Source organism: Rhipicephalus sanguineus, chromosome 8 (assembly GCF_013339695.2).
Source record: "Rhipicephalus sanguineus isolate Rsan-2018 chromosome 8, BIME_Rsan_1.4, whole genome shotgun sequence".
NCBI classification, from domain to species: domain Eukaryota; kingdom Metazoa; phylum Arthropoda; class Arachnida; order Ixodida; family Ixodidae; genus Rhipicephalus; species Rhipicephalus sanguineus.
This window is the reverse complement of record NC_051183.1, coordinates 121,287,242-121,313,433: the sequence shown is the minus strand read 5'-3', so window position 1 is coordinate 121,313,433 and position 26,192 is coordinate 121,287,242. Positions and strand designations below refer to the sequence as shown.

The following is a 26,192-nucleotide window of genomic DNA, read 5'->3' as shown; positions in this document are numbered from 1 at the left end:
AGGCTCGCTTCCGCGGGATGTCACCCACTCGGGCGTGTCTCCCAATTTCCGGGACATCCGCGCAACAAATTGCTGCTATATAAAGAAACAGTGACGCTGAAAAGAAGCACTCTGATATCCGCGCTTCGGAACAGTACTCTACATTGGCAGAAGAAAATTTAGGGCTAGGTGATGCTCGTAAATTCGTTTCCAGCGTCTGTAGTTTGTGTCATATTGTAATTTTAACTCAAACACATACATCAGAGCCAACGTTACCTGTAGTGGTCAGATTTGCAGCGAAATGACGCGGTTATCACGTGAAATTGCTCATAGAAGTCGGTATAAGAAGCAAAAAACGATGTCGTGTTTGGATCCGTGTGTATACTGTAGTTTCTTGAACGAGATACATAAGGATACATTTGTTCCTAAGGTATGCCAAGAAGAAATCACAAAACTATTTCTTTTGTTTTTGCTTAAACGTCGTGTATAAAGGTGGATGAAAACATTCTCGGCTGTACATCGATGACAAGAACACTCAGTCCTCGTACCGTGAAGTAGTGATGATGATATTTCTTCAACTGCTTTTTATTACATACCTAATTGAACCTAGATGCCCCTTTCCGAGCGTAATACTAATGTTTCTGAAGATTTCATGCTACGTAATGTTGATCGTGGTTTACATTGTCTTACGTGAACTGTATGGCATCACCTCTAGATTATTTTTTTTTCTTTGCTTATTGGCTGACACCACATAAATCGTATCTTAGATCAGCCTTTATTAATCTCATTGAGTTTATAATCTTTCATGTTTCTGTGATAATGCTTCGCTATTGCCAAATCAATTCTTCATACTGCATCATGTCTTCTTCATTATGCATCCTCGTATCCCTCTAACTGAATTTCGAACCTGAGCGTCCCCGTGAAGCGTTCTCTTACAACTCTCCAGAACTCCACAATTATCATCGGCCTTCTCTACTGTGATGCGCGCGCATATGGATGGATGGAAAAACTTTATTTCGTCAGAAAACAGTTGGGGACGATTCCGTGTTAGATGGCCATCAACCCAAGGTTGACGGCGACCTGTGTGGCCCACTCCACGACCCTTATCTGGACGACTGGGTCTGAGCTGGTCAACACGGCCTCCCACTGCTCGAGAGAGGGATCACGCATAATATCCGCCGGTGGCGGCACCGTGCTACATTCCCACAGTATATGGTCATAACTTGCCACTGCCTGGCACCATTTGCATTGTGGCTTAATCTCCTCCGGGTATATTTTGCTCAACACGTATGGGTTGGGAAAAGATCGCGTCAGATTCGTGCTGCCCTTGTGCTGTGCGCCCCAAAGAGGGGTAGTGCCCTGGTGTGATGGGTGTGCTAGAAGACGACGACGAAAAGGCTGCGGCGCGTGGAAAGATCCGCGACGAGGTTCCGAGTCGCGTGCTGGCGAAGAAGAGAAAGAAAAGGACAGACGGGCGTTCGACGCAGTCGGGTGACCGGGCCCGAGTGTCGACGCTCTGGGACGCGGTCCACGAGTTGAAGCTACGGGCTTCACGTGGCCGCTGACGTCCTCCGCCTCCAACTCTTCCTTTCGTCAAGACGCCACGCTTCTCGTCAGCCTCCACAAGCCGTCGCTTGCCTCTTTGAAGCCATCTCGCGCTCCTCGTCACTTCGCCACGTCTTTCCACGCGCCGCAGCCTTTTCGTCGTCGTCTTCTAACGCACCCATCACACCAGGGCACCCCTCTTTGGGGCGCACAGCACACAGAGGCAGCACGAATCGTATGCGCGCACATCACATCTACAACTGCCCCTCTGCGCCTTGTGACTCGCCTTAGTCACTTCCGTGCCACTAAACCCATATAACTAACATAACTAGCTGGTGCGTTCGCGCACGCCATTTCCGATGTAGAAGTAACGAAGTAACGTGACCACACACATTAACACGACCGTCCATTCCTCTCAGCGACAGCGCTGATGCTTTATCATTTTCTGTTATCCTTGATCGTATAACGTTCCATACGATAGAGCAGCAGGCCGACCTCAATAGCATTCCCTGTCACGCGAGTACGGATTCGTGTAATCTGACGTAACGTAGCTAGGCTGACTATTACGCCGCCGTCGTTCCAGAGAGATATATATCGATGTAAAACTTGAGTCTAAACGCATGTTCGTATCCTCAGCCATTTTTGCTCAAAATCTCGTGGGTAGTTTGATTGTCTGGGCTTCTACACGTAAGGACGCTGCGTGGGTTGCGTCATCGAGCGACTACGACCGCTTTTCTAAGTTCCGCTATGCACATTCAATACGCTGCTTTAGGATCCACTTGGCCGTTACACGAAGGTCACTAAACTTAGGTCATTTGCCCCCCGTCACCATAGCACTATTGTTTCGTAGAAGAAGATATGAGCAGAATATTTGAAACTACGGCCTCATTTTTCAGTGGTTTAAGCCGATTACCGAGGCTAACGGCACGCCGCTCAGGGAAATAAAAAAACGGTAATCTTTTCTTATCTTTCAGCAGTGCTCGAAAGCACAAGAGTGCGTACTTAATCCGTCTCAGGGTCCGTAAATTTGTGAAGTAAAGCCTACTTATGTCACTGAGACAATAACCGATATCGCTTTATCTAAGCCTTAAATGGAATGCGATTTCACCACTGCAGGGGAATGCGACTCCCAGCGGGGAACAAACGGCCTAATCGCTTTGAACGGCAGAGATTTATTTATTACTTATTTATTTATGTACAATACCCTCAGGTTCAACAGACATTACAGAGGGAGGTAAAAACATGAAAAACCGGTAAAAACATAAAAAAGATTAGCACAAAGAAGCAGTACATGTTTCTGATTATGCAATAATAGTTATTGGGATACCCCTTTATGACGGATTATTTTTTCTCCGTCTTCGCTAAAATATACATACTCGATTACTGCATAACTAGCTTACGGCACTTTCGAAAAAAAAAAACATTGAACTCCCTGAGATGTCCATGTGGGCGGTGTCGCAAGTGCTTGCGTCATACCGAACTCTGTTTTAGAGATACCTGGCTCTCTCCAAGGGATAAGCTTACATCTATCTCCTCTAAGTCTCTCTATGTGCCAGCATTTTCGCGAGTTACGCAACAACCTCGTTGACCTTTCGCCCACACTCCCGCGTAAAACGGCACGCTTACGCTGAAAGTGCATAACTTCTATAAGCTGAACCCTCGGGTGAATTCATCGTCATCATAATCGTCATCATAATCAGACTGACCCCGCCCACTGCAGGGCAGAGGCCCCACCCCCTCCCATGTTGCGCCAGTCAACCCGGTCCTGCGCTTGCTGCGGGCACGTTACGCCCCCCTCCCCCAAACATAGGCATGTGCAGGGTTTCCCATTAATGGGGGGGGGGGGTCAAGGGGCAAAGCTTTATCTTAGCGCCCCCTCCCCATCTCTCTCCTTTTGGTCGAGCCCAAAACACAACATGCTTCACAATGTATGAAGAAAAAATTGCAGTGGCTTAGCTCGGCTATGCCAGGATATACGTAGCGTTAGCAAAGGTTCAGTTGATTATCTGAGCTTTCCAGATTGTCTAGGTTAGCATGATTGTCATGCTTACTGCTGCTCCAATGACACACACACGGTATACGTATTATGCGGCACATGTATATTTATTTTTGCTCAACGTCAGGTTGCTTCTTCATTCCTCGTACACTGAACCGCTAATTGCCAGGCAACTACTTCGGGGTCCGATGACATAAGCTTCTCGGCTCTTCTGCGCCGTTGAGCAGCATTTGCGCTCTCCTTCTCCATGGCGTTACCCCCTGCAAACGCCAGTCAGAGGCGCTATCAAGCGGCACCAGCGCATTGTCAGACGGCGACTGCACAGCGAAGGCGAATAGCTGCGCGCGCCATGGCTACGACGTCACCCCTCTCGAATGCGCAGAGCAGCAGCGGCGAGTCGCGCGCGCCGGCGCCAGTCTGTCTGCCCGGCTACGACGCCACTCCTCCCGCTCTCCGCCACCAGCAGCGGCGAGCCGCGCGCGGCGGTGGCGGAGAGCGCGTGAGATGCCGGCTCCGCAGTGATCTTCGCGCATGCGCAGCACGGCTTATGAGGAACCACGCGAAATCGGCTCCGGCTAGGCAAGTGTAGCTAACGCTACAAAAAAGAAAATAAAGCGATGACGTGCTTTTCCCACTGGCCTGCCTTAGGTTCACGGCTCTCTGAGAGAAAAGATAGGAAGCAATCAATTCTTGGAATGCAACATCAAGGTGTTCGGCCGCCATCCATTATCGCGAAAAATCTGCGTGGCCGTAACCCTGCTCTGTAACCAGTGAGGGGCAGGGCCGACTCAGTAACGGTGTTGGGCAGACACAGCTCCCAACTCTCCCCCCCCCCCCCCCATGCGCACGCTTATGCCTGCAAACTTCTTAATCTCATCTGCCCAATTAACTTTCTGCCCCGCCCCCCCCCCCCCCCCCGCTCTTGGAATCGAGTCTGTCGCTCTTAATGACCAACGGTTATGGTGCCTTTACTCTGCATGCCCTGCCCGTGCCCGTTTCTTCTTTTTGATTTCGGCTAAGATGTCCTTAACACCCGTTTGTTCCCTGACCCACCCTGCTATCTCATAGTTCAATTGCTTTGCCCTAAAACTGGGCATTGCCAATGCTGTCGTTGTTTGAATCGTGCGCGGCCCCAAAGCGAGCAAACCATTTCCTCATCGCAAATAACAATATAGCCGTGCGTGACATGACAACTGTGCTCACAAGAAATTTTTTTACAATTTGTAAATGGGGACACAGCTCCAAAAGATGCTATTCAACACGAGGAAACACAACATGACAAGCGCTGAGTATAAATAGGTAATAACTAGTTCAAGAATCAGATTTCTGTATAATCTTTATATGTCGTGCACAGTCCAACCGCATCTAATTTGCTCAAACAAACCGTACTTTCAGTTCCACCTTTCTTACAGTGTCACGAGCTAAAAAATAAAAGAACCGCATATATTAAGAGTGCGTTTTGCTCGCCAACATCGCGATATGATCGTGGGCACGTCCTGTGTGGGACCCATAATATTAAGGCGAAAGCCTTGGGTGCATCCTCAAACGCGAAAATCTGATGATGATGAAAAATCGTGATCGCGTTCATGAAAGATCATGAACAGATCGCCAGAATGTGTGGACGTCACTATGAATTCATCGTGACGTCACAGTGACGTTTACGGTAACGTCACATGATGACGTCATCACATGACACTCGCAGCTTGGTCAACAAAGGTGGGCCCCGATCACACGAAGGCCAGTACAAAACCGGTGAGGTGCCTCCGATCCTGGAGGCAGTGGAAAACCATGTTAGGTGCCGAAAGCTTTCGGAGGGTGGCGGGGCAGGATCGATACATCGACTGAGAAAAAAAAAATCAAGATGGCTTTCGCCTTCCAGTCGCCATAGGTGAGTGCATAAGGAACCTAGTGAGCTTTTTAGCCACCTCGGGTCCCCAAGTCGTACTTGAATTTAACAACGCACTTGTTTGTGTAGCATCGATATTCAGACGTGGCCACCATAACCAATATGAGACCCGATGCCTATAGCCCTGTAAACGAGGGCCATTGCCACTAGTCTAAGCCTTAGTGGTTCTTCAGGCTTTGTCCTACTTTGTTGGACCTTAACTAGGCTGGTGATTAGGGCTAGTTGGCTGTTCGTGGCCGCAGAAACGGCGCATGAAAGCAACGGAAACACAGAGGCGCACGACCGTTGAGTTAAGTCGTGTGTCCTCTCTAGAAGCCCGGAACAGATTGTGTAAGCACTCCTTTGGTCTTTCTTTTTCACACACACACACACAAAAGAGATTTCTGAGCATGCTGTAATATCTGTGTTCCTTGTGATGTCAGTGCTATAAATTGTGTGTTATGGGAGAAATATTGCAGTTTGCTTGTGCGCTCTTTTAACGATCTTCTGTGTACCCAGAGGCCTGTGCCCCTTCTTCAGGAAAGCAAGCAGATATCGCTAATCATCTTACCCAGGTTTTCTATCTATAAGTTGCCCTTGTATTTAGACAGACGGGGAACGACTTGGACGCATGAACAATATTCTGGCAGAGCGGTAAGCTTTTCCTATAGGGACAGCTTAGCGGTTTGCCATGGTACCGTTAGTCTACGGTCTAACGAGTTCTCGTACGCCTTTGTGCATGGCACATCTGGGAGGTCGTTCGCTGCATCATCATATTGCTCCACATTTAGTTACACTTTTCGCTATCAGACATCCCGCCATTAGAACACTGAGCTTTGCCTATTCAGACGAAAGCATATCGAAACGAAAAAAAACATTCTGGTCGTTGCAAGCGACTGTATAACCGTAGCATCGCCAGAACCCCGCTCATAAAAGCCTCACCACCATAGCTTCTGCTCCCCCCAAGGTCTGCTCGACCAAGCGAAGTGTGACGTAATGCAGCCATGCGGCTTTGTCCAGCCGATACCTTGTTCTTCGTCGTTTATACCATCAAAGGTTCTGGCACTTTTTAAATGAGGCATGCGGAACTCCCATAATCATCGTCTCGATATACATTGTTTGACTTCGATTATGCCTGACGCGGCTCATTTCAGCATTGATCCAACTCCGTTCCGAGGTTCTTCCCGTCAGCCCTGTTTGCCGGCATGGGTCGTTTTGATTATGTCGAGTAGCGCAGCTCATTTTTTTTATCTTTTCATTCAAGAAGTGTTCTTACACATGCTTCTTCTAGCATCGTACTACCGCTGAGGTGCATCAAACTCTTTTACGACAAGGTCGCTGAAGATTGTCTTGAAAGGGTGTTCGTGTAACCGAATTTTATGTGCACTATAGCGTTGTGTGACTGGACTGTACTTTGTGTTGGTTTTCGTGTTGCTATGTGAATGGACATTATGATTATGTGCTTTTTCTATGACTTGACTGACTTGCGTTAACTGTGCCTAGTTGCTTTTGTATTTCATTTTTTTCTCTCATTGCTATAATTTTCACAAACTCCATTTCCTGTGAAAAGGAGTAGCTGGTGCTATATAAAAGTGCTTACATCTCCTAACAACATATAATTAAAGACAGCGTAAAAATGATTTCGTATGTTCGCAACTCCCCACCTGCCCTCCAGTGCCAGCATTGCGGACGTAAAACAGGGACCTAGAAGAAAAGTTCAATGCTATACAGCTGCGACATGGAACAACTTTCGAAGCTGGTGAAAAGGAACGAGTTAACGTTCATGAAATCGTGCCCTTATAATTTGAAAACTGCAACAAGTACAGCCGAAGCAGGCGAGAAAATATTTCGTCATGTCTGGAACTCCGATATTTCCACGGCAACTAAGAAGTTGGTTGGGGTGTAGACGATGGCGAAACTGCTTTTCCAAGGCTTGAAAGTGCCTTGCGAATCTGTTTTCACCGGCACTCTCTCAAAAAGTTGCTGTCTGTCTAGAACATGGTTCGAGCGAAGTTGCGTGTTCAGTGCATCATAAAGGGTGTCGGAAACTCCATAAAAAAACGATTGCTCCAGCGTCTCCTCAACGTTTTATGGTCCATAAAAGGTGGTCGTGGTTTCTATATAAGGAGGCTCTCTAACCCTTAACAAAAAGGAAACCCAAGAAACCGCCCTAAACCATCGACGCTAATTCCGATGCTAACCGTCGATGCATTGCTTAGTAGACACCTGGCTAGATACGAATATTTTTTTAAACATAACAGCTGCATTGAAAACAGAAAACTTCCACATAGTTATTGTTGGGTATGATGCAGCTAGGTGATGAGAGATCGCAGGTGTCAGTATACACGGGTATATTGCAATCGCATATGCGTTTCATTATCTTCAACAAAAATTCAATTGCGAAGAGGCGCTCCTCCTGTCCATTTCTTGTCGTCGTCCTTGCCCATATGCACTCAAAGTTTCCAGTATGTTACCATGGCAACTCGCCAAACTGTCTATCCGTTCGAACAAAATTTCACTTGCACGTCAATGAAGTGCCATCTTGCAATTAATAGATCCATTAATATTTTATGTTCAGCGAGAAATTCAGAACATTTAAGTAAGTGCTGTTCAATGTCAGCAAGGCCTTGACACAGCACGCAAGAGGGTGATGTGCTAAACACTCGTACGGTTTGCGTCTCTGTGTCTTTGGTCAGTTCAGCGTTATAGAGCTGATGTTCATGTGGTGATGCTGTTGCGTTTGAGGTTGAAGTATGTGATGTTAATGTGACTGTTGTTGATACGCCTGATGTTGATGTGCCTGAAGTGTTGATACGCCGTAGTTTGCGCGGACCCTGTGCTGATGAGATAACGGAGACCGATCACCTACCAATGTGGTCTCCACAGCAACAATCTTTGTTCGATACTTACGACATAAATCAAACAATATTGCTGTCAAACATACGCGACATAACAGCGTGAAAATGGAAAATTATCCGTAATAACAAGCGACATTCTCAACATCCTCACCGCTACAAAAAAACTAAACCAAAACCACATCCTGACGGAAAATTAAAAACTGTGGCGATTTGGGCCTGTCGGTTGTACATCACAAACGATATGCAGCGCTAGAAACACGGACAAAAGAAGACAGGCTGTGTCTTGTGGCTGCGAACCTCTTTTTTTCACAGTTTACTGCTGTCAGCAGAAGTGGTGACAGGCTCACCAGCGAGATTACAGAGGCCAAAAAAAAGATATCTTTATTAGTTTCAGGCTGTGTCAGCATTCGTTATGTACACCTGTCAGATAAAGAGTTGTCCTCTCTCAGAAAGTAAGTAGTGTGCGCACGTGCGACCGTGACGAGCACAGTAAGAACGCCTGTGTTGTTCGATAGACCTTTATTGGTAGTTAGCGCTCGCATGTCGTATCGTCTCTTCTTTGTCTCTGTGTTTCTTGCGCTACATATCGTTTCCGAAGGATAAGTTCGATACAGTGGTACTTCCGTAAACATCGCGATTGCCGTGAATCAGGGTCACAACTGCACTTGTATTACTGGCTGCTATTGCTGGCTGCGGAGAGAGTGTTCTGCGGAAGTGCTTTCTAAAGCTCTGACAAAATCACATTTCCCTTTGCAGAGGGCGCGGGAATCAAGACAAATAATCGACCAATATTCGCTCACGTTTCCTCGTGGCAAACTTGATAGAAGTGGTCCGACTGACGAAGTTTCTTTTGTAAGCAGAAGTTTCGGGGCGGGATTTCCTCCCGCAAAAAGCTTCCTCCCCCGGATGTCCTTCGAGAAAGCGGATCTGTTGACGAAAACCGGAAGTCATTGATTGGAAACACGGTGTCCCTAGGCTTTCCGTGTTCCACAAAGTGTCAATTTCGACGCGCCCCTCTCGCGGCTTTGACAGCAAGTTGGGATGTCTGCGTAGCAAACAAATTATGGCAATAGGCTTTTTCAATAAAAAAAGAACAAGTAGACAGAAAACACAGACTTTGAAAGATAAGAAGATTTCTTCTGGTCTGCGCGGGTGCACCTACACCTATCCTGCATTTTGTTTTTGTTACTTTTTTTTACCTTTAGAGGGGTCGTTCTGAAAAGCGAGAAATGGTACGAGAGATGAACACAAACCGGAAGTGACGCTATTAAGTTTCTTCGAGAGTGAGTTTGTTCGACAAACTAAAAGGAGAGGAATTAGAAAGAAACATGTCTTTTCAGCGTGCTGAGGTTACCTCTGTACGTTGCCCACAAAACGTCATTTTAGAAACTTGCTTGGGGCAAAGTCACCGATATCACACTGACAAGTGTTTACAGCGTAGACGGTGTGCTGGTTTCTTTGTATTGTAATTGTTATGCTGCGTTATTTCTTCATCTCTCTCTTTCGACCTCTTTAGATTTATGAAATAAGTCCTAGAATACTCAAGAATAAGGAAAATTTAATATTTGCTCACTGCATTTATAATTACTGTTTTCTGTAGCGGCCGGCATTTTTAATATGACTACATGCATCCACTAAGGCATTAATTAGTAAAATGTAATTAACTTCTTAATCAGCAGAAACGGCCATTCGGGTTAAACGGGAGAATTGAAGTGCTTCCTGCGAAGAGCCCATTGCCGCTTCGAGATATGGAAAAGGCGGTCTGTGGTAACGATTGACTAGTAACAATTACCAGGGTTAATAATTACCTTATTCTTACTACCACAGGGTATAGGCACTGTTAAAGCTGTGCAACTCACGTAGGGGCATACTAGAGCCGGTTGCAAGCTAAGAATAAATACAGTAGAACCCCGCTGTTACGCTCCCAGTGCTGAGTTTTCCTGGCTATTACGTTGTTTCCGGCCGGCGCCGGCATAGCTCCCATACGATCCAATGCATTGGGAACCCCGCTGTTACGTCGCAACTGTACGACCATTCCCGCATTGCACGTTGCGAACCGGCGCTCCTAGACATCCCAGGCAGCCGTGTTGACTTTTCTCGTGGCTTGGCTTGGTCCGCTTGGTGGCTTGACGATCCACTGGCCGCCAGGACTGCTGATGGCGACATCTATGGTGCATTTTTAAGCCCGGACACTGAAATACGACCCCGAGATTCTGCATTTTTCATCTAAACATGGGCGTATAGACGTGGGTGGGTAGGAAAAATTGGTTTGGTTGCATTCAACAAAAGTTTGCGCCGACTGGGTGCCGGGGCAGGCTCATCGCTATCGTTATTGCAGGAAATTATCTTCGTGGTCTTCTTGGTCTCCTCGCCTTTCCCGTCTCTCTCTTGTGGGATGTCGTGTTTGCTCGTGTGTTCGTGCGCTGTCGTCTTAGTACTTCTACGCTTCCAACGCGCCAAATTGACAAACAGGATGGCACTGAGGAAGCGGAAGCCATTTTCGCTGCAAGTGAAGTTAAACATTCATAAACGGCTACATCGGCCGTAAGAGCACTGGATTTGATGAGGAGATTTGCGCGCAGAAACGACGAAAGCCAAGGCACGGCAGGTTCTTGAGAGATGCTTTGTAATTATTGGAGTGAGAAAATGCGCTAGGGACACTGCACGATTCCTTCATGCGAGCTATCTGAAATAAATTGTGTGCTTCTCGACACTGCACTAATTTCTCATTTTTTCCGTTTCCCGGCTCGAACGTAGCTTTTTACGGTCCCATAAAAAACGTATCAGCGGGGTTTTGGTTCTACTGTAGAAGCTCCGCCCCCATAACTGCGGTGCGCCTGCCATTCATCTGCGCAAGAAGTAGGCCTAGGTGGTTACTGTTGTAACATTAAGTGCTTTCGTAGCTGAGCCAAACACTATTCACATTGAAAATTAAAAAGTTCGTCGTTTCTGCCTAAAATACTACGCTCGGCCGAGCAGTGATGTCAAAATGTTGTTGAAGTTTCAAGGAAGCTGGGCTTTTCGAACGAAAACTAGCGACAGGAACATGATTCTGTATGGGAATATCATGTAACTGATAAACGCTCTAACTTTTCGACGTCACGAAATTGAGCAATTGCGAATGGATGGGGTGCTTGTGCAAAATCACTGTGCGTGAGACAGCGACGACTGTGCGCGGAGCTAGCATTTATTGTTAGGTTGTAAGCGGCTATACTATAACTGGATGATGATTCATCCACCTCATACAGTAAGGCCACGCAAGCCTGTTCCCTTATGCCCTTGACATCGTCACATAGCGCCCTTCACCACAACTACACTGACGAGACGTGTCTGCGTACCATCAGCCGTTTCGCGTGCCATAGATCCACTTCGCCAGGAAGTACCGGACGCATTGCGAGCGCTAGTGAATGTGTTACTAAGCACAAAAAACACTGCAGCGCAGGCGCAGCCATCTGACTTCCTGACACGCAACGTAGCATTCACTTCCAATGCATTTCGAGCACTCAGTCTCGACGGCTTCGATCTAATGCCCGCAGTCTGTGCCAAGTTTCAACTCGATAAATCGATCTCAGTAGCAACCTTTCGGTAACCCCCATCCAATGCGGTGACGGAACACGCCTTAAATTATGGTAATGTTAAGCATATCATGATATAATAAGATCCGGACGGGGTGCGAAAATGGGTTGTGGCCATGAAAATTTAGGAGGCCTTACTAATCAGGCAACAGGGGGGAGGGGGGGCAAGCGAGGCTTGGTGAGGGAATGCCTGACGTACTGCTTTTCTTCTTTCTTTCTTTCTTTCTTTCTTTCTTTCTTTCTTTCTTTCTTTCTTTCTTTCTTCTTTCTTTCTTTTTTTCTTTCTTTTCTTTCTTTCTTTCTTTCTTTCTTTCTTTCACATTGCGCAATGCTCCCTGCTAACTATTTCCGTCCTTCGTGCCGGGAATTAAACCTTCACCCACGCCTTAGCAGTGCAACACTTTAGTTGCTACAGGCAACAACGACGGTAACGCGTTCGTATCCAGGCAACAATGAAACGTGTCAACGTGAAGTGGCAAGTGATGTCCTTAAAAGATCAGATTGCCATATATCAGAAACAGCTGATCGCCGAGAACACCACGCTAGAGAGAGAATCAGTTATTGGAAAACGGCGCATACAAATACGCACGTCGCCGGCGCACCCACGTGGTCCGCATTTCTACACACCCTCATTTCTGGTCCCTCGCCGGCGCCGGGTTGCAGGCGTACGATGCCGCCGCAGTAATATCTGCAACTCACTCTGTAGTTACGAGTGTCCTGTTTTAAAGACGATAGTCTTTCTTGGGTAACTTAAACGCAGAAGTTTTGGTCTGTCTGTCTTTCTGTTTGTCTGTTTGTCACCCCATTCAGCCACCCGGCCAAAGTTTAACCACTTGCTGAACGCCCAGCCACTGAACTGGTAGCGCCGTTCGTACTGGTGAACATTGTCGATCAAAAAGCAAATGTTAGGCATATCTGAGGCGCAAAATCAATACGTAAGTATTAGGCGGTATGTTCCTTTACTAAAACACATAGATAGTAATTATAAAGACCTAGTGTTCTTGGGCTGCGCGGAAAATGCTAGTGTTTTTTGGGCTGCGCTGCAAATTCGACGCTATGAGACAGATGCGGCGATTCAACATAGAGGAGGAGGACTCATGTATTATGGCCGGCAGAAGACTATCGTCTTTCGACGACATTTGCAGCGAAGCACGCAGATACGCTGCCAATTTTTTTTGTAATGGAAGATGTCGCAATGTGTTGTTATTAATGCACATTTGAAATAAAAATGCGTTGTATTGTTGCTCCTGTATTTGTTTCTCCATCCTTTATTTTCTTGCTGTTTATTTATCGGGTTTTTACCCTGTTTATTTACCCTGTCGCTGTATAATTCTTTTTTGTATCTTTATTAGGTGCAGCACAGTTTGCTGTAAGTGCGCCAAGTGTTTGGGGGAGGGGGGGGGCGGAGCTAGTCATGCTACTTCTCAGCTTTATCCCCAGACTCCCTCATCTTATTGATGTAAAATAAAGGACCTATTACTATAAAACTTCGTTTGAAAACGGAACCTCCTAGAATGTTTATCGGTATTTATCACCTGCGCCCACCCAGAGAAACACCGTAGCAGAAACGCAAAAGAAAAATCCTGGGGCGCTTTCAGTAATGAATTGCTTTGGCGAGATTGCAGCGAAGTTTCGTGTGAATCCTATCAGGGCGCGCAAAACAAAGGGGGAGGGGATGCGAATGCATCCCTTAAGAGCAAACAAACAGGTTTTAGCGAGCACATGTGAAAAAAAACTATTTCCTTTGTCCATACAAAGTAGGCAACAATGCAAGTTATCGCATTGTGTTTCCTGGGGGTGCAAACGGAGACTCAGACGAAACTTCTTTGTTGGATAGCGGTCCAGCTACTTCCCCTCGCTTCCTCACTATTCAATCACCGCTACCCCCACGCGGGACTTCGGTTTCTTCGTTCAGTTGGATAGGGCTAGCGCAGGATTTCGTTAATGGCTCTTAGAGGAATGGATCCCGCAACGACGGCCCAGTTACCGCGCGCGATTAGACAGTGGAGAAAAATCGACCGATGGCGAACCACGAAAGCCGCCGGAGTTGGTGCCGCACCGAATAGGAAACACGGTTGTGCACTGGTGTAGCGCTTCTCGGCTCGATGGATCCGCACCACCTCAGAAACCGTTTTCGCACTATTTACAGCTTCACGCGCTTATTTTTTTAGCTGGCTATAGAACTTCTTAGTGACACGTTCCTACCAAGTGAACGCATGCGCAGAGCGGGTGTGTACTCGCTGCTCGCTTCGCTAGCAGTGTAATGCAATGTTTAAAAAAATCGGCGCGCAAACAAGGACACAAGAGAGAATAAAGACACGACAAACGGCGTTTTTTTTTCAAGACGCCACAAACGCATTGACTTCTCTCGTGTGTCTGCGTCTTTACGCCAAGTCTTTTAACATGAATAATATAAACTAGCTCCGCGCTCTGTCATTCTGAGGTGTATTGCAAAGAATGGCTCGTAAATTTTTGGTAATTTGTTAATGACAGGACAATCTTATTAATTAGCAACAATCACGTCGGCATACATGAGACAATGCGCATGCTGATGACACATTAATCTTGTATGATATGAGCCGCGCGGATCACTAACCTATTGGTTGATTGGCTGTTCTTAGTAACATGGCGCAACCTATCGCGGGGTAACGGCCATAAAACGCCTTTTGTCGAACATGAGCCATCTGCAGTATTTCTCTCTTTTTTTGACAGCTTTAGCTCGTGCTGATGATAATGGTGCTGCTGAGATCGAGAATACAGGCGAAGTATGCAACAGGCAGGACTAGTGAAAGTCCATGGTGTAAGCCGGATAGCAGGAGTCGCAACTACAATACTCACTAACTACGCTGCAACTCAGATCAATTGAGTGCTTTCCCCTCATTCCCACATGCGGAGTGACCGAAAGAAAAATTACAGGACGCTGCTTTTCCGCTACCACTGTGAATCTGTGCTTTGTTGGTATCGTCAAACTGATATCACACAATGTCCATATGATTGTGGTAGTTTTCACTAGCAAGAATCAAAGGTAAATTTTGAAAGTTTCGTGCATTGTCGACCCCTGATTTTACTCGGTGAATTGCCCGGCATTAGGAACAGCAAACGTAGTTCGTAATCTAGGCGTTCTTATTTCACTCATGTATTCGGAAAATCAGAAAATTCTGTTGTTGTTGGTCAAAAAAAAAACAGGAAAGTTAATCTAATTACAGTACTCTTCATGAGGCGGCCAACACAGAGCTAGGTTCTCCACTTCTCACTTATGACGAGGTCACACAGCATACATACGCCAACGACAGCGATACCAACCACCACCAGCGCCCTTCACACGAGAGGAGGCTGTCGCACTTCGCCGACTGCAGACCCGAAGGTTTCCAAATCTGCACTTCCTGCACAAATTATATCCGACTCGCTATACCAACGCCTGTCCAGGATGTGGCGCCATCCCCACAACATTTCACGTCACCGTAGAGTGCACCGCTGCCTACTTTCCTCCCCTCCCACCAATCCTTCGGTCCCCCTACCCCAGAGCAGTGGGAAGGCATCCTTCGCGAAGGCGCCCCCGAGGTCTGTCGGGCGCTCGTCCAGCGGGCCCGGGCTATCGCAGAGGTTGCCATAGGAGTCCCGGAATAGGGACCCTCCCGTTTTCTTTGAATTTTAATAAAGGAATGTTTTCATCATCATCATCATCATATATATGAACTGTATTACTGTGAGTAGTTCAATCTCAGTGATACGTAAACACTAACGTACATGAGCATAGCAAGAGTGCTGGTAGCAAGCGGTAAATCGAATATGTAAATCTCTATCTATCCAGTCTATAGAAGTACAGTGTAGTAATTCGAAACCATTACGTTGTCAGCGTGAGCCTTTTAACCATGGTTGCCATTGACGACTACCTTGCGCCGAATTGGCTTCTTTAAGACTGTCTGGCGACATAAGTTCTGGCTTGCGCCATGGCTACTTTCTGGCTACGTTGGACATTTATACTGGCGCATTTATTAGCCATTTTCATTAGCTGTCGATAAAATACGCTGTTTCCAAGCCGTTCTGTGGTGTCAGTCGATGCGAGCACGCGTTTCCCACCTCCCCCCCTCCTCCGCAGGCTGGCGTACATCGAGTTACCTCAACGCAACACGGGGCGCGCTGGCAAAAAAAAAAAGAAAAAAGAAAACATAGAGGATGCTTGAGCTTCGCCTTCAAGAGTAGAACGCGATAGCGTATTTGGGCTCCGTGCTCATCGCCTTAAACCCGACGCAAGGAAAGGAGCATTTGTACGCGTAACGTTGGCCGTTTCAAACTATTCTAGAATGTCTACTGGGTGTACAGTTGCAAAGTGCCCACTAAGCCATAATTCTTCCTTTCGTAAGTTGGCGAAGTGCCACATGTCATGCGCACCTGTGCAGCTGCACGCTTTTCAATGGGTGGACAGCTTCAAACCACCCACTCGTTGCGCAATCCACATGTTTTCGACCCCTGGCGCGATTCTACGATTTTGCCAGGCAATATTAGGGTAAGGCGGGGCAAAATGAGACGCTGGGCAAAACGCGACATTTTGACTTGCCGCCCTCTAAAGCTAATACGAAAAGTACATTTTCTTTGCTTCTCTATTTCAGCGATAGGTGCCGGTAGTTTGCGGCATTTTATGTGTAATTGTTTATGATTGCTCACAGCGTTCGCGCGGGAAAAATTGCGAGGCTGATGTCAGTGTGTTCGTGACCCGCCAAAAAAGGGCGAAATTCTGCTCGGCCAAATTTTCGGATCCGTGCATGAAGCTACTGCGGCATCAGTACAACAATGTAATTATTATGTTGTTACTTTATACTACTAGCTACATGCCACCAAAATTTTAGTTCATTTGGTGCCGTGGGCCAAAGGGGAATTTTTTTTTAAGCGGGCATTTGAGAAGGGCGAAACGCGACAAAAAGGCATTGAATTGCCTTAGAGAGTGTCTTATTAAGTGAACCATTTATTAACACTCACTATATATAATATGGTTTGTTAAGGATGGTGCGGACGTACAAGAGAATATCATCTTGAGTTTCCTGGGAGGAAAACGACATGAAAAAAGCAGTGAATGCTTTTCAGGAGTTTCGGAGCAGCAGAGCGCCGGGTTCTGTGTGGATACAATGCGTGCAATGCAAAAAGTGGGCGCATGAAGACTGCGTGGCGGCCCACGGAGTGAATTTGAAGTGCTTCTACTGAAAGAACTGAAAGGATAAAATTTTTTCACGCTGTCTCGTTTTGCTTCAGCCGCGCGTCTCGTTTTGCCTTGCAGGTTGGGGCATCTCTTGTTTCTTTTTAAAATAATATTTTGGACAGTCGCAGCATGACCATATTTATGTAGCACATACCTTGTACCCAAAAGAAAGTTCCTGTGTTAGGGATTTATTGTAACGAGTGAAATAAAAATTTTCACTGTTTTCAAATTTTTCTCGCATTTTGCCCCGCCTAACCCTACGTAAGCTGAGCTAATAAAATGTAATCTGCGGCTTCAAGGAAAACTGCATCAACGTTTAATGTTCGCACTGACTTGTTGGCAGCAATGCTCCAAAATTACTGTGTGTCTGGCAACAGCTCTACCTATTCTACGGAAACTATATGTATGGCGCACTGAATTTATTATATTTTATTCATTTGCAACTTATCTGAAGCTCCAAGAACAAGTAAGAGGGAAGAACTGTGCTTCTATTTCTATGGCCTTTTTATTCCCTGCTGTTATAAGCAATTTCCCTGCTATAAGTACGTCAAACTGTAGTGTGGTACTTATCAGAATGCAGACAAATTACGGAAATAAAATGTTAAAATTTCAACCACCTACACTTCTAAACCGCATGACAAAGGAACGCAACATTGACATATCTAGCATATAACCAAAACAACCGCGATTAGTGTTTGTATAATGATGTGATGTGACGACTACCGTTTTTTCTATGCCTGCATTGTAATCTCCGTTTATTTTTTTAACCACGCTTTAACCACGCTATATACATATTTTTTCGTATATATATATATATATATATATATATAATATATATATATATATATATATGTGAAGCCATTCGATGAGCTTGAGGACTCCTGAAGCTGATCGAACAGCTTTTACCTGCCCTCCTCCTAACATGCTCTTGTTGCGCAATAAAATTTCAATTAAATTCAATTCATATTGTGTTATCTATTCTTCATGTTTTGATGCATCTTTTTTTTGGACTTGTACTCTTTTTTCCCCTGTTCTTCTCGTACACCTTTCCTTTTTTTTATTTTGAATCGAAGGTCCCGATTGGAGTCACTGACTCTGGGACCCTCGTCGCATATTTGTTTGTACCAATCATTGCGACTTGAATTATTAATAACCTGAAACTGAACCTGATTTGCGGTGGGCCGCCTCTCCTGCCACACCGTTATGTAACCTTAATGTCTAAGAAAGGGAAAATGAAAGCCTCAGTGTCGCCTTCATCTTATTTGTACGTTTTGATGCACCTTGTTGATGTATGTGCTATTCTCATTGTCATGCTGTCATGTATTTTTGTTTGTTAAATAAACTTCTCTAAATCGGTAAACAGTACATCGCAATTGCCCTTTGGAACGATGTGCGGGAAATAACTATGTGCTTACTACACTATCATGCGCAGGTCTGCCCAACGACCTGAAGCTCTACTGGCAGCAGTACCATGGCGACTGGGCGAAGCCCTGTGTCGTTTTCGGGCCCTGGTGGCGGAGGCCACTTCGTACGCCTCCGTCTGACCATCGTGGCGTTCACCGCAGAGCGTTACGTGGCCATCTATCACCCTCTCTTCCTGCAGACCACCTCAAGTTTGACGCGCGCCGTACGCATCATCGCCATCATCTGGGTGAGTCACGTGGTTATTGTGTTAAACCTTCGTCACGTGACGTCTGCAAGCTACGTGAGCGAGTGGTTACGGGATTCCATGTCCGACCCATCGATCACCCTAAGGCCATGATGGCCCTTACTGTTCTTTTTTTTTCTTTCGTGAGCGTTTGTCCCAAGGCATATGGGCAATAAAGAAAAAGTCTTTTAGATCACCTGCACTTTTTCAACATTGCTAGACCCTGAAGAAGACGGCAGAAACTGCCGTAATATTGATTTGCCATTATACACGGCAATCCTTTTGAGAACACATATTGCCAGGACGTAGCGTACCTAGTCACCTTAACCTAGACAAGCGAGATGACATTCTAGATCTATGCTAAAGAAAAATTATTGAACCGTTTAAGAATGACTTAAAGCTTCAAGAAAGTACCTGGGAAAGAATCTCAATGGTGTGAAAAAGATTGGTCGTTGTCCAAGGATAAAAGAAGGAAAAAAAACAAAACGGCAGAAGGCAGGCAGGTTAACCAAAAAGTTTCCGGTTGGCTATCCTACATGGAGGATTAGGGAAGGGGAATATAAAGATGAGAGAGAGAGGGGGGAAGGAAAAGAAAAAAAGGGGGAAAAAAGTGGGACCTCCACCACAAGTCATAGGCGTTTGCGCAACCCCGTCACCCTCAAAATGCAGAATAGTGCCTTCACTGCCTTTTGGGCTGACGAGAGATGGGGACGCTGTCGTAGTAGCAACTGCGCGGAAAGTGGCCCATCGTTCAGTCGTAGCAGTGCGTTGGAAAGTTGTTTCTCCGAAGCAAATTGGAATAAAATGGCGTAGAAAGTGGTCGCTGTGTTCTCGGTGCCGCAAACGTCGCATGCCCACCTGTCAGTCATTCCATTAACGTTTATATGCCTTCGTGAAGTCAACTCCCAACCAAAGCTGATAGAGAAGCGACGCTTCGCCTAACGCTTTTATTGAGCTGTAGCTGAACCTTCTTAGCAGCCCAGGCCAAACTATCCGACATGTTGAAGCGTAGAAGCACAGGAACTGTGAATAAAAAGTACGCATCTATTCCATTTCACTAAGCTTTCCACCTTAGAACACTAAACACATTGAATCGGGTGCTATACACTGAGGTAAAACTGTAATGACGCAAAGAAGACGGGGACGAAGCGAAGACACGAAGACAGTCACGGGCGCCAACTTCCAACTGTTTATTATCAGAAACCGCGCCGACTTATATACGCTGCCGAACAAGGTAATCACATAACAGAAATTGAGACATCGCAGAACTAACAATCATCATGTGCCATAAATACAGAGACAAGGCATGCGCCGGAACTGCACTAACGCGATCGAACTATGTAAACATGCCAGCACCTGTGAACACTGCCAACCCTAGTGAGAGGTAAAAAGAATATCGCACATTCTAAACTCTACATGTCTAAATGCTATCTTTCAAAAAGATAGCTTCTTTCTCGCTTAGATCGAGAGATGGGGCACTAACGCACTGGCTACCTGCCTTCTTTATTAGAAACGCTTCAATTGTCTCCCTTTCAGTGCGGCTGTTTGCTCTCCTAAGAAACGTGGTCTGGCTGAAGTGTGGCGCACAACCACAGCGCTTGCAGTGGTCTGCCAAGTGCCCGCCCATGTTGCTGCTAACCGCAAGGTGCTCCCTTGCACGATCGTTGAAACACCGCCTGTTTGGCCGATGTACACCCTACCGCAGCTTAGGGGGATATTATATACCACATTGCTGACACACTCGTGTATCGCGTGGCGTGCTTCGGAGCAAGCAGCTGGCTGCTTATCCGCCATCAAAGGGCAAATCCTGGCCAGTTTGCATGGAGCGGAAAATACAATGCGCACACTATATCTGGCTGCGATCTTCTTTATATTGTGCGAGAGCCGGTGAACGTAAGGAATTACGTGCGTACTCATTTTTTCTTTTGGCTCCTGCACTTTTCTTCCACGTTTCAACTTCTGCAAGAGGCTTTCGCACACACCCGTGATAACGGAGGGAGGAATCGAGCGTCTTTCAGCCTGTTAATCTGATTACTAAATCCCGTAACAAGACGGTGCTCACATGACTTCATCAAAGCTGAATTGAAGGCATGTGATAGCTATGCCTCTCTTGATTAGCTTAGAATGTGCGCTGTCATACGGCAAAAGGCTCTTCTTAGTCCTAGGGTTATACATCCAGCACAGGTGGTCCTTCGTGAAACTAAGTTTAACATCCAGAAATTGAATGGAATTGTCTTGAGGCAATTCCGAAGTGAATTCTAGTCCGCCAGATTCCTTTTAAAAGATGTTAGTTAATTTAGCAACAGCTACGTCAAGGCTAGTGTCGGGTAAACTTAAAAACCAAGATAGTCGTCAACATATTGTAAATCTTAACAACACTGCTGTTGTCGGTTTTGGCATGAATGCGTCTGTCAATGGATGAAAGAAAGATGTCGCACAAAACCGGGGCCACAGATGAGCCGATGCAGGTGCCGTTTTTCTGAACATAATATGAACCGTTAACACACGATTGTGAATGAAATAAAATCGTAAAAACTCTAAAAATTGATCCGGAACCATCCCCGCATAGTTCTGGATAGTCTACTTCACCCGACGCCTCGAGGACTCGCGACTGCATCAAACGCCACTCTGCGGTACGGAATAAAATAGTTCCTGCCATCAAAAAAAAGCAGTTCCTGGCGGTTGCCAACTTCCTTGCGCTAGATCTTGTACTAGTGCTGTCGACTGCGCACCAAGAACGGGTCCTGTACTCCGCTTGCCGAGGCATCGGGTGCAGATAGCTGCTGACTCGTCTTGCCACGTCTTCCCGTCCCCGTCTTCTTTGGTCATTACGTTTTACCTCAAGTTATGAACCACTAGCTCAGCACACAAGCCCTGTTGACCTATACACTGAGTGTGGAGGGACTGCCTGTTTAACGCTTGTATTGACATGCGCCCTTTGCTCATACGATCAGGTGGTGTCGCTGGTCAGTGCCATACCGTTCGCCGTCTACACCCGGGTCAACTTCGTGGACTTTCCGGTGGGCTCGGGTCGCGTCGTGCCCGAGTCAGCCTTCTGTGCCCTACCGATGGACACGACTGCGGTCAGCCTTCCCTTGCTGCAGTGCTCGACGTTCGCCTTCTTCTGCCTTCCCATGACACTGATAGCAGTGCTCTACCTCAAGATAGGAATGCGGCTAAGAAGCCAGCCGGGACCCGGGCAGCAAGGGAGGCATCAACGCAGACCGGTGCACAGAATGCTAGGTGAGGATTCCTCCTAAGTAATCACTTTAGACGTCCGCAGGGCTCACCATTAGAGAGGAAGGGGGAGGGGCAAAGTTTGATCGCGGCATTCCACCCCCCCCCCCCCCACCCCAACGGCTGAATCGGAAAGAAAATAGGCTTCACAATGGACGAAAAACTGAAAATTAAACAATGACGTGCTGCTCACAACGGCCTGCCTTTGTTTCTCGGCTTTCCGGAGGTACACATTCGAAGCAAACCGTTCTTAGAATGCGACATCAGAGCTCCTCGGCCGCCAATATGGTCAAAAACCTTCACGGCCATAACCTTGCACATTAAACAGTGACGGGACAAGTCCGACTGATTAAAGATATGGCGATGACGTGTTCCCCCACCCCCTTTTAAATGATTAGGAGGTGGCTGCCCCCCCTGCCCTTACTGCCCACCTGTGCGAAAGCTTACGGTAATGACTGTCCACACTATGACTTTCATGAGAGCTGACGCTTGAGCGGCCAGAAGGTGTACATGCGTGACGGAAAGGCAACGTAGCGTTACATAATTAATGAAAATCCTCCGTTTCTGCGGAGCTTAATTCTAAGGCAATGCACGTAACATTTCTCCGTAAGGCTCTAATGTGTAGAAACTGACAGTAGCGCAAACACAGAGTATTGCTTCCAGTGGCGTGTGCACAGGACCTTCAGACGTGATAGCTTGATAGCTTATAGCAGGTAGCATCTGTTTCTAGGACGACGTGGAATGCAAGAAAAAACAAAAACATCAGCCCATGTTTCTTCCTATCTTTATGATCTGCGTCGGCCTTGTTTCTGTTGCGCGCTGCCAGAAGCGATCACGACTAGCCAACTGGTCCACCAGAACGTCTTAAGCAACTTCACGCATAAATAACCAAATATGAAGATTTTCATATCGATTTTCATTAGGGCTATTATTAGGGGTATCTATATGTGCTCGGTATTCCCACTTAAAGGGGTTTATTCAGGGCTTAATCACACCAGTTTCCTCACCTTTGTTTTGCACAGTGGCGGTGGTCATCGCGTTCTTCGTCTGCTGGGCCCCGTTCCACCCAGCGCCTTTTGGTGGTGTACGTCGCCCCAGTCAAGGACCTCGGCCTACGCCACCCTCAACGAGGTGCTCTACTACACAGCCGGTAGGTACCCTAGTAGGCCCGCGTGACCCAGGGTATGCAGCATCGTTGATGTTTTCACTGCCTAAAAGATAAAGGAAACCGTGAACGTGCGCTGAGACATAGTACCAAAAGTACTTAACGCCAATATTGACGAGAATAACTGAAGGAAACTGAAAACAATTGGTATTGATGAAGGGCTTGTTTTATTGTTATACGCAACCTAATGAAACGAACAAGTGAAGACATGGAAAGTGTACCGGACTATCTATGGAGTCTTTAACTGTAGTACAGTAATTACAATATAAATGTAAAGAATAGTGGACGAAAAGACAACTTGCTGCCGGTAGGAACCGAACATAAAGTCTTCTAATAACGCGTCCGATGCTCTACCAATCGAGCTGCGGCGTCGGTCACTTTCCCGTCTACTTGATTGGGTATTTCTGTGCGTGTCAACCTGGTAGTGTTTGCTAGCGCCTCTCGTACCAATGACGGCGAGCGTAGAACACTCTTTTCGGCCAGCTGACGCCACGCAGTACGGGAAACTCGGTATATAACTCAGTAGTACGGGAAACTAATATTTTAAAAAAGTAAATTGGTTGCATAGTTCCGTAGAAGGTACTCTTCTCAATTTTGCAAATCTCGCTTTCCTGGGCAAATTCTGGGTCGTGCAGCAACACTGAAAAATAGACTGAACTGCACTGGCAGAGTCTGACAGCTTACAGCAAATCCGCGTTCTGTACGCCAACATAGATAAAGCATAAAAGCAATGTCGTTGCGTGATCTCCTGAGTATCCTTATCTTCATTTGCAGGGTGCCTCTACTACTTCAGTGCCACCATCAACCCTATACTCTACTCACTCATGTCCGTCAAATACCGAGAGGCGTTCCGAGACGCCCTCTGCACACTGTCCAAGACCAAACAGCGCCTATCGGCTGGAGAGTTCGACGCCGGCGCCACTGTCGTCATAGTCGGTGCCGGCCACTCCATTCTGGACAACACGCGACTGAGCACGCTCAAGCCGTACTCCATCGTCCAGCGTGTGGACACCGAGGAGGCAAACGTGGACGCCGCCGCGGACATAGCGATGCGAGCCCTCATCATCCAGACGGTGCTCCGCGTCAGGCCTAACCAGGAGCTGCCATTGACACCAACGAAGAGTGAAGCTGATGACAAAGACAAGAGCCCCATCAAGGAGATCTCCAGTGACAAGAGTCCCCTGCCTTCGGAGACGGTGGTGTGACTTTCTCCTTGGTGATTTGTAAACGAGGAGGCCATGGCATCGTCGAGAATATTCATGTCCTTGAGCTCAAGGACGGATGTACGCTTTACCGCCGTCCATGAGGACCGAAATGTGTTCACAGTTGTGGAACCTAGCTCCGCACTTACTCACGCTGGAGCGCAGCTAGTGTTCAGCCCGGCGATTTCTACCCCTGCTGTGTGAGTTCCAAGTCTGTGAGTGCGATCTCAAAGCAAGCTCATGCTGTCGCTACGATCTTGAACATTGATCTTGAACCTAGTCACGAAACGGCATCTCGCGGGACTTCGGGTTTTCAAGAGGTGCTAACTTCATGCGAAGCCTACGTACACCCAGACTCAGAACAGCTACTCGAGGTCCGCAGCGCTTTGTGCCAGCTACGATAAGCAGGGCTGCGACCACAAATCAGATGGACGTCCTTCCTGTCCAGCGTAAACGGCTATCCATGCCATATCTGTCTCTGTGTGGAAGAACTTGCGAGCCTCAGTAACTTTTGGAGAAGTCGTCGATTGCTCAAAATAGGACGGAAACTTTAGCAGATATGCTCTTCCGCTGTGGAGGGGACGCTAGATCACTGAGCAGTCACCTCGAAGTGTGTTCACTTTCGGCCAGGTAGCGGCGCAGCAGTCTTCAAGAAAGTGTGCCTCCTAAAGTGCTTTTTCGAGCACATTTGGGTGCGCGAAGTTGCCACGTCCCTTCTATAGCTGGGCCAGCCTTTCGAGTGTCAGGAAGACCAATAGCGATGCGGCTTCTACCTGAAACGTCAAATACCTGGTGGTGCTTGGCAGCAGGCTTATCTTCTGTATGCCACGTTTATGAATCGTGAGGCTGCTAATATTGCGGCTATATACTCGTGTACTGGAGTGAAATACAGCTACCGACCAAAAATCCCAAAAGGTCAAAACATGGGACTACTCATTTCTTTCTTTTGACAGTATTGATGCTGAACTTTGACGCGAGGGAACTCGCACCGACGAGAGCTGCTCCCTTTGTGTCCGTGCTTAGTTACTCAACGTGTGGCTCAAAGACAAGGAGGACTATTATGCACTGTGCTTGTGGGCATCCTAAAGTTCGCAGACCTCGTTCACCACCAAGCCACTAAGTAAAAGGACACTCGAGAGCTGTGGCTTGCCTTCAACCTTTCATCTCTGAGTGACGAGCATAGTGCTTCGGAAGTGAATTCGAAACGAACGTCAAAGTGCCAAAATAAAAAACCCTCACTGTGCGCGGTTGTGCAAATGTGACCAAGTTTGACCTCGACGAAAGGTCTTGTTAAGGACATCTGCTGGACCATAGTCTGTTAACTCTTCAGCTCTTCAACATGACAGTGATACGACGGAACGTCCCCACCTCACCTCTATAAAGCTCGAAGCCAAGGAGGATTAAGTGGTTCTCCCTGCATGCGCGCAAACCACTGGCCTCAAGTCACCGGAGAGCCTCAAGTGACTGTCGGAACTTGCGAAAACGAAACATTTGTGGACCCTTTAGCGAGATGTTTTTGTTTGCACGGTGCTGTTAGTGCAACCGAACATGTGATGGACGACCGAACAGTTGGTGCGACACGTGTCGTTTGGTATCGCTTATGCATGTGCATTGAGAATGTGTTGGTAGACCTTTTAACGAAAGGGTCGAAACAACGTCGCCTATGAGCGCTGCAGAGCATTGTCATGTAGCATCAGGCCCTCAGTGACTGGGCCTAAGTGACGGTGGTGGTTTTACCGACCCAGAAACCCTGCCTTTTCTAGACAATGGAAGCATGGGCACCATCACAAGAGCATTTACTTAGTGTCTACTCTAACGTGTAAGCACTGATAATAGTGTAACTTGAGAAGTACGGTCGTTGGTGGTGAAGACATCCACGGTGATGTGCGCATGCTTGGCGGAATATGT

At 46.9% G+C, this 26,192-nt stretch overlaps 1 protein-coding gene and 1 pseudogene across 1 annotated transcript in view; one reads left to right on the top strand and one right to left on the bottom strand.

Annotated features, from left to right (window-relative positions):
- The window catches only part of LOC119402958 (uncharacterized), a 7,149-nt gene extending 5,443 nt beyond the window's left edge, over positions 1–1,706 (bottom strand). Inside the window, exon 1 of the mRNA XM_049418341.1 lies at positions 1,618–1,706. Within this exon, the coding sequence (XP_049274298.1) occupies positions 1,618–1,706 (89 nt within the window). The remainder of the gene's footprint in view (positions 1–1,617) is intronic.
- Positions 1,707–5,196: 3,490 nt separating this feature from the next.
- On the top strand, positions 5,197–24,457 carry LOC119403474 (neuropeptides capa receptor-like; annotated as a pseudogene).
- Positions 24,458–26,192: the final 1,735 nt, after the last annotated feature.